At 41.7% G+C, this 9,138-nt stretch overlaps 1 protein-coding gene across 1 annotated transcript; it reads left to right on the top strand.

The window, feature by feature from the left end:
• Positions 1 to 3,481: 3,481 nt before the first annotated feature.
• hdac3 (histone deacetylase 3) lies at positions 3,482 to 9,058 on the top strand. Its single transcript, XM_031749859.2, has 15 exons — positions 3,482 to 3,675; positions 4,417 to 4,499; positions 4,662 to 4,804; positions 5,058 to 5,139; positions 5,709 to 5,765; positions 5,855 to 5,910; positions 5,996 to 6,129; positions 6,728 to 6,808; positions 6,929 to 7,002; positions 7,095 to 7,159; positions 7,285 to 7,374; positions 7,456 to 7,514; positions 7,765 to 7,844; positions 7,942 to 8,099; positions 8,181 to 9,058. Exons 1-15 carry the CDS (start codon positions 3,621 to 3,623, stop codon positions 8,248 to 8,250), a joined length of 1,287 nt encoding a protein of 428 aa, XP_031605719.1. The 5' UTR covers positions 3,482 to 3,620; the 3' UTR covers positions 8,251 to 9,058.
• The last annotated feature ends 80 nt before the right edge of the window (positions 9,059 to 9,138 follow it).

Raw genomic sequence — 9,138 nt, 5'->3', positions numbered from 1 at the left:
CTGTCACATTGCTTCACACTGCCAGACTGCAGCTACACTTTATGTACATTCTGTGGTATTCATTTTTGTAATCCTGTGTTTTTTTATGTAAGTATTTAGATTGTTTTTATACTGTGGTTTATGCATAGCGTTCACTGTGCCGCTCATAAATTGTCTGTTTTACATTGTTGTGCCGGAACCAAATTCCTTGTATGTGTTTGCACATATACTTGGCCAATAAATGTGATTCTGATTTTGTGGAGTTTGGTCTGTGAGGAATTGCCAGAGAGATGGGGATCGACTTCAGAAGGACGAGGAAGGTTGCGTGACCAGTGTCTATCCTGGGACAGGATATTGATGTGGTGTTGGAGTACGAGTACCTGGGTGTCCACATCGGCTGAACTGGGAGACCAACACAGAGGCCACAGAAAGGAGATGAGCAGGCTCCTGTTGCAGAACGATGCAGATTTTCTATTAGTCATTAGTCGGTTGTGGGAAGTGCGGTCTGATGGGAGAGCCTGTGACAGCAACAGACGGAACAAACTGATTAAAGCTGGCTCTGTGATTGGCTGTGAACTGAACAAAAGGTTGTCCATCATGAATAGTTGTGATGACTGTGCACCTAGTAGTATTATTATTAGTATTAGTGTTACTATGTATCTTGATATTGGCTTCAGTCCTTTATATACATTAAATTATTATTGCAAATAAAAAGTTAAATTTATTTGTTTTCAAAATAGTTTTATTAATGATCTTGATGTTAGTTGAGCTCTGCTAAGGAGAGCTTGTTTACTGTAAATGTGATCTTTTAGCAAACATTTGTGTCCCCCACAAGACATGAAACCCCAGTGAGAACTATTTGTGTGCAATATTATTTTGGGGGAAATAAAAGGAGCTTTAAATAGTGCCTAAAGGTAAATTCTTACAATTCTTAATGATAGAGACAGACAGACAGACATATAAATTTTACACCTGTGCTAACCTGTGTTGAACTCTCTGTAACTTGCAACTTCAGCAATGAATAATACATAAACGATTCAATTCCAGAGCAGCACTGCCTTTTAGCTCCAGGCAGAAAAACACGGAGCAGGGAGGGAGACGGAGAGAGGAAGCAAACAAGCAGCAGATAGAAAAATCAAACATACCTCCAGAAATTCCAACGCAAAACGACTGACAAGCCAACACACATACTGCAGAGTGAAGGCTTTAGTCGTGCCAGCCTCTCCAGCACAACCCTTAAAATTCATGGATGAACAGCTGTGTCCTTTCCCTCCTGCAGCCCAACATAGTGTGTTACTACAGACTTAACCACAATACTGCACACTAAACCATTTACCCTGCACTAAACTGTATCAACCCCGCTGGTATTTTCATACAACCTTTCGTGCAGCAACACATGCATAGATCATTTAAAATGATTGAATTATTTGTTGAGCAGTTCTTGCCTTTTAATAATATCTCCTGTCTTCCCCTCCTGCCCTCCCTTTTTCACACCTTTCTCCAAAAATCCTTAGGGACCAAATTGTTTTTAGAACAGGCTGTAATGATTTTGAATGCTGTAAAGATGCCTTTTTTATAGTGACTGACTTGGTTTTGGAGCCGGGTTTTTAGGCTTCCAGTGCCAGAAGTTGTTGCTTGGTCCTTACCAGTGTTTGTGGTGTGGTGTGGCTGGGGCCTAGCCCCTTACCCCTAATCCTAACCATGAAAAATGAATGCCTAACCCTAAACCCAACCATAACCCAATTGTAACCCTGACACTAAAACCACATTTTTAGTCTCAAAAATGCCTTCAAACTCGTTCGGACCAGAATTTTGATCCCCATAAGGCAGGGGTGGGGAACCCTAGCCCCCAGGGGCCGGTGTCCTGCAGGCTTTAGATCTCACTCTGGATCAACACACCTGAATCACAAAGATGTTAATACCCGTCCACACACACACAGATTTTTATTTTTTACGGCGGAAAAGAAGGGAGGAAACACGTGGACAAGAAAAGAAGAATACAGACACGGAAATGAAATGAAAGACACTAAACTTTCAAAGCTTCACAGTGTGACCGCATGTTTACTGATTTTCACTGATGCTGGATACAGTGGATACACAGTAACATGTTTCCTTTGTTTTCCACCTCTGTTACCGTCCTTTCACTGCCACGTGTGTACAGTCTGCCTTTAAAAGAAGGGGGGAAAAGCATTTTATGATGCAGAGAAGCTCCAGCAAGTTCCGCTTCATCATTTTTAAATGAGCAGGTGTTCAAGAATGAAACCGGTGCCACTGTTAGCGCTTTGGTGCTGTTTTGAATTCATCCTCATGTAATTTGTCAGTAAGCTTGCAGAGACATGCTGTCCTGGATGAATAATAGATGCTGTCAAAATCACCTGAATAGCAAAATAATCCTCTAAAAATAGCTCAAAGGTAACTACATTTAAACCTGACACTGCCAACTGACAGCACGCGACAGATTTTAACCAGAAAAGTATTCTAATAGTGTCAGATCAGATTTATCGAACTGTTGTGGCTATTGAGGAGCAAAGAAAATAATAATTGTATATGACATACATAAAAAAGAGGGTTAAGACTTGGTTTGGTTAGGATAACTTTTCTTTTTCTCAGGTTTGTATAACATTGGGTATACATAGGATTTATACAGGTAAACAGAAAGGAAAACAAATCCTTAGCAGGTCTTAGCAGGCAGCAAAGATGTGATATGAGCTATATGCTCAAAACACTTCATAACAATGGAGGTGAGTGCTACTGGGTGTAGCCATTGAAGCAGCTCAGATTAGGCTTCTTTGGGACAGGTGTGATGGTGGTCCTCTTAAAGAACTACAGGTTGAAGATTTCTGTGAACATATCTGCCAGTTCGTGAACACATGCTTTGAGAACACGACCTGGGATGTTATCCAGTCCGGAGCTTTCTGTGTGTAGTAGTTACACACGTCTGCCTGAGGGATCTAAAACAATGTTTTTAACTGCAGAATAATGTACTTCAATTTGTTTTTAAATGCCCTTTTAGCCAACTGCTAAAACTTTTTACACTTACTGATGATCAGTTAATCAAGTGTGTACCTGGCTGCTACTTACTCTCTCAATCACAGTGGAAACAGTATGGGTGCATTGGCTTTTCACACACTGCTTCTGTATTTTCTATTTTTTAAAAATAATAACGACACAGTGTATATCATATGCCGTCTTATGCTGTTCAGTCTGAGATTTTATTTTCCTAATTTTAAGACATAACCAAGGGATTTGTATTATGCACTGATATGTAAAAAATATAAGTTTTAATTATGTGTGGATGAGTTTATTAAAGTAAACTGTATATTGTATATACTGTATAACTTAAGCACGTTGCTCAAGGTTTCTTTCCATTCTTTTTCAATTGTACTTCTTTAACTTCATGTAATGAAAAATACAGAAAGCTACTGTAGCTTTCTCTCCATCTGTCTTGGCTGTTGTTTTGGTTTTTTTCTTTCCGGCTCCGTGGCCCCTCCCCTCTCCGTCGCTGCTGTCTCCGTGTGATGACGCAGACGCCTCGGTGTTTACTATGGCGGCTATCTGCTAATTGAAAGAAAAATGCGGGTTTTGTAGCTGCAAAGACGACAACAGTTTTTCGTAGAAAGTCGGGAGACATTGCTTTCAGAATGACCAATAGAACATCTTACTTTTACGACCCAGACGTGGGCAATTTCCACTACGGTAAGTTTTATTATCACAGTGAACCGGCCTACTCAGGGAGCTGATGCTAAGGAAAGCTAGCTACATGCTAATGTGTACGAGACTGCGTTTTATTTTTATTTTCTCAGTTCTTTTCTTTCTTTCTTTTTAACATTTAGTTTTGCGTCACTGCTACACTTTAATATTTAATTTGATTTGTTTATATATTACAGCTGGGCTTTGCTTGCGCCTTTGACCTTAAGATGTAACGCTATTGACGCGTATTGTAGCCCTGTGTTCAGTATCTGCCTGTTAAAGCTTTTATTCGGATGTCTAGGTGCTTCATACGGTGTCTTAAATGGATAACGTGGCGGTTGCGTGACAGTAACAATAAATAAATAAAGTAATATGACTGTCTACGCTTATGCTGCTTTTACGGTGAAGTGATACACTGTACAAATTCAAACTTTAGTGCTGCAATACGCATGCTCACAGGATACACTTACTGTGCCTGTTTTTTTTTTTTTGTTGGTTTTTTTGCAAATTACCTCAAGTATTTATCTTTTGTAACAGCGCATGGATGGCTCTGTTTCAGTGTGCCAAATCTCTTTCGTCATAAATTGTACCAATTTAAACCGTGTTTCTCTTTTAGGTGATTAGCCATAATGTATACACTTAGTTCTTTTTTTTTCTTTTTTTTTTTTTTTAGCCATTTTGACCTGATTAATGTCTGTGAAATGCAGATATAAGCCCTGTAATGCATGAACTGTGTGTTTCTGTTAGGTGCTGGCCACCCGATGAAGCCTCACCGGTTGTCTCTCACTCACAGTCTGGTGTTGCACTATGGACTTTACAAGAAAATGATGGTGAGCGAGCAGTAGTGACAGATACTGTCACGTGTTCACACCTGTTGATGCTTTTCACACTGAAATAACATTTTATAAATCTTGTGTTTGTTTGTTTGTTTGTTTTTTGTTAGAAACAACAAGATCATGCTGCACTCTATCAAATGTTCTTTTTCCCACTAGGTGTTCAAGCCATACAAAGCATCTCAGCATGACATGTGTCGCTTCCACTCTGAAGACTACATTGACTTCCTACAGAAGGTCAGCCCCAATAACATGCAGGGCTTCACAAAGAGTCTCAACGCGTTTAATGTGGGAGATGACTGGTGAGCGTTATCTCTTTCTCATTAAATACGTTTTTATCGAGAAAAAGAATCTGAATGATTTAATGAAGTTTTCACAAGACCTGTGAAAAACTAAGTACACCTTTACTGCTTCCATAGGAATTAAGAACTAAGGACTGTATTTTTCAAGCAGCTATCTTGCTCTTCTTATTGTAAATGTTTCAGTATAAAAGCCTCTCTGATCATCACTGCTGACAAACCCATAACCTAAATATTTCATGTCTGTGTGTTTTAGTCCTGTGTTTCCAGGACTGTTTGAGTTCTGCTCAAGATACACGGGAGCATCCTTACAGGGGGCTACACAGCTCAACCACAAGGTAACACGCACACGTAAACCCAGCTGATGGTTTTGGTGCTACAGAGAAAAAAAAGCAAAAACAACACAAGACTGAGGTAGCCTAGGGTGGCATCTGTTGGTTTCATTTTGAATTACAACTTAACGTGTTGACAGAGACACTCATTTATGTGATATCCTTGGGAAGCAGGTTGAGTCATTCATTGTTCTATGTGACCAAGGCTCTCTAGCTGAAGTAAGAAAGAAGAAGAAAGGCCTCTCTTCATGTTTGCAGGAGGGAAAGTATCTCTCCCTCTCTTTCTCCCAGCAGCAGTAGACCTGCTGTTCAGTCTTTCTGTTTGTAAAGGGCACCTAATCAGAAAAAAGTGAACCTAAAGGGAGGATAGGGGAAGCACTGCCTCTAAACATATTGCGTTCAGGAGTTTTGTGAGAATGTTTTAGTTTGTGTTTAAAAACTAAAATTGTTGCTCATCAAAGACGTTTCTGATTGGTTTTGTTGTTTTCCATCCTTTAAAACCGTCATAGTCTTCTGCATCGTGGTCAGTTAAAGTTGTGAGCTCTAACTGATGCTGACTCTGCTTTATTTTACAGATCTGTGACATTGCTATAAACTGGGCCGGAGGTTTGCATCATGCCAAAAAATTTGAGGTTAGAACAAAGACACATATATTGATGTGTGTCTTCTCTGTTCAGCTCATTTGAGTTAAATGTCTCTTTTGGTTCTTGTGTTGGTGTAGGCCTCTGGGTTTTGCTATGTCAATGACATCGTCATCAGTATACTGGAGCTCCTCAAGTAAGATGGCGCTCCTGAGTAATTCTCCTCGAATCTTTACCGTGTCTGTTGGTGACATAACTCTCCTGCTCTGTGCGTGTTCAAGGTACCACCCCAGGGTTCTTTACATTGACATAGACATTCACCATGGCGATGGCGTCCAGGAAGCCTTTTACCTCACAGACCGAGTCATGACCGTGTCCTTTCACAAATACGGGAACTACTTTTTCCCAGGGACAGGTAAATGCAGCTTTAATTATCTAACAAATGTTTGCTGTCCACATAGTGGTGTTTATATCGTTTGTTATTATTATTTTACTTGCGTGCAGCCCCAGAAGGCCAATTTAAAGGCATAGAAATACTGATGTCGTCCTCTGTCAGCTGTATCGGCAGATAAATGATAAGTGTATTCCAGGCGGGTTTCCATCTGTAGCAGACACTCACAGTAATTTCCTCTAGAGTCATAAAACTGTGAGATATCACTGATGTATACAAATAGGACCATTTATGTATATAAAACAAGCTTCTTGTGTCCATTACGCCCTCTCCTGCTGTCTTTGAGAGAATATAATCTTTGATATGATTGAGCTTGGACTTGGCCGTGTCCTCAGGCTGTGTCTGACCCTGTTGTTACGAGCCATTCGGGATTAAGTTTGTCTTGGACTCTGCCTGTGCTGCCCTTTGTCACTGATTGAGCTGTTTAGCAGTGCTATTTATTTTCTTTTTAAATACGACTCTAAAGTATTGTTTGTTTTTCTGACCATGGAATCATTGATTGGAATTAAAAGTCCAGCAAAAACAGAACTTCATCATCAGTTCTTCGCTCTGCTTCCTGTAGGTGACATGTACGAGGTCGGGGCAGAGAGCGGCCGGTACTACTGCCTCAATGTTCCTCTCAGAGACGGCATTGATGACCAGAGTGAGTGCAACAACATCCTCACTGACACATGAGATCACACTTTCTTATTGCTCTGCTGCACTGTTGTGACCATCACACAAGCTTCAACCAACTTGTTTGCATGCTTTGCTTTGTTTTCAGGCTACAGGCAGCTGTTCCAGCCTGTTATTAAACAGGTGGTGGATTATTACCAGCCGACCTGCATCGTCCTGCAGGTCAGTCAGTAGCTCCTATCATTTGCTTCTGTATGATTTAATCTGTTTCTGTGTGTGTGCGATTACCTCACCTGGTGTGTGTCTGTCTGCAGTGTGGAGCGGACTCGCTGGGCTGCGACAGGCTGGGCTGCTTCAACCTCAGTATCCGAGGACACGGGTGAGACATAAACACAGTTTTTTCCAGCTGAAGTCAAATGTTTTGAAACAGCCAGCACACAAGCACTGATAGTTGCAACATAATCTCTGTGTGTGTGTGTGTGTGTGTGTGTGTGTCTCTTTCAGTGAGTGTGTGGAGTTTGTGAAGAGCTTTAGGATCCCTCTGCTGGTTCTGGGAGGAGGAGGATACACAGTGAGGAACGTGGCTCGCTGTTGGTCAGTCTGATGCATAATTTCCATAAAAACAGCTTTAAGATGATGATGACGATGATAATAATAATCTGTGCTGTGTTGTAGGACCTATGAGACGTCTCTGTTGTTGGATGAATCCATCAGTGATGAGCTGCCTTACAGCGGTGAGCTATGTTTCATGTTTCAGTGAGATTTTAATATCTTTGTTGGATTGTTTTGTTCGTGTTCTTGTTGTCCAGGATGTCATAATGAGCCTGAAAAATGATTTATGCATAAACAACAAATTAAAAACCAGTTAGTAGCTACTCTTAGTCCTCTGTAGTGTCACATGTAGCGACTCTGAGGGTGAAACAAGAAGGAAAGTGAATAGAAATAACTGGAACATCCCGTTTGTCTGATTTGGTTCGTCTGCAGAGTATTTTGAGTACTTTGCTCCAGACTTCACGTTGCACCCTGATGTCAGCACCAGGATAGAAAACCAGAACTCCCGACAGGTAAAAGCATCATTCCTCTTTTCATTGGTGTAAAGTGCACAGTAGAGATGCTGCCATGCAGTCGGCCGACCCTCTCGCTGTGTTCATGTGTGTGCAGTATTTGGAGCAGATCCGTCAGACGGTGTTTGAGAACTTGAAAATGCTGAACCACGCGCCCAGCGTTCAGATCCACGACGTCCCGTCCGACATGTTGAGCTACGAGCGCAACGACGAGCCCGACCCCGATGAGAGGGGAGCTGAGGAGAACTACACCAGGTCAGCACGAGCCAGCAACACACGTGTATTTATGAAAGATTGGTGTGCACGATCTCACTGTTCATGATGCGACTCTCACAGGCCGGAGGCAGCAAATGAGTTCTACGACGGTGACCACGACAACGACAAAGAGAGCGACGTAGAAATTTGACAGTATTTTCAAAGCCCCACGGTGAAACAAGGAAAGCATTTCTGGAAGGACTCGAAAGACTCTGAGAACAGACTCCTGTGCATTCTGGTCTTTGTATACACACAGAAACGTGACATATATCAGACGTGCTGCTCTTTTTGTTTCTGCTCCAGATTTTATTTCATTTTTTTTCCTGCTTGTGATCTTCATGTTATCTTAATGAAATTTTTGGCTTCTGAAAGACTTATGCTGCACACAGCCTACGATTTAGATTCACCAGTCAGCCCGCAGGAGTTGAGAGCAGCTGGTTGGAGGCCAGATTGCATTGGGCGAAAAAACTCCAACACAGAGTCAGCACCAAACGTGGGAGTGCCTGCTCGGTGGCATTAGTCACACACAGGCCTGCTCAGATGGTTGCTGAAGTTTTCAAAGACACAATCTCAAATATACTCATTATTCTCAGAAGCAGACTAGCATTATTCATGTGCCTTACAGCTCTGAGAAGTCCAGCACTAGCACAGAGCGGGGCACCATTTCAACTCGCACTGATCTGGCAACCTCTGTATGCAAGGCCACCGAACAGAAGCTGATCCAAGAACTGCCCATGCTCCAGTTTCTTCTGGTGCCCATTGCTGTTCTGTACAAAACTGCGGATGACTGTGCTGATGAAGCCTGTAGATTGTCTGATCATGCTTTTGCAGATGAACAGTTCTATCGGTGGTCTTGGCAGCCACAGTAGAAACACTTTGCCCTCTTTTAGTCATAAACAGCTTTTTTGTGAATTTTGATATAGTCTTCAACTTGTTTTTAATAAACTGACTCACCTGTGTGCGCGTCACATTATCTGTACGTTTCCTCCGCTGCCACCAGAGGGCGACATCGTGACATCGAAATGAAGCCGATCAAAAG

Source organism: Oreochromis aureus, linkage group 2 (assembly GCF_013358895.1).
Source record: "Oreochromis aureus strain Israel breed Guangdong linkage group 2, ZZ_aureus, whole genome shotgun sequence".
Classification (NCBI taxonomy): Eukaryota; Metazoa; Chordata; class Actinopteri; order Cichliformes; family Cichlidae; genus Oreochromis; species Oreochromis aureus.
Note: the sequence above shows the minus strand (reverse complement) of the source record. Positions and strands in the feature narration are given on the sequence as shown.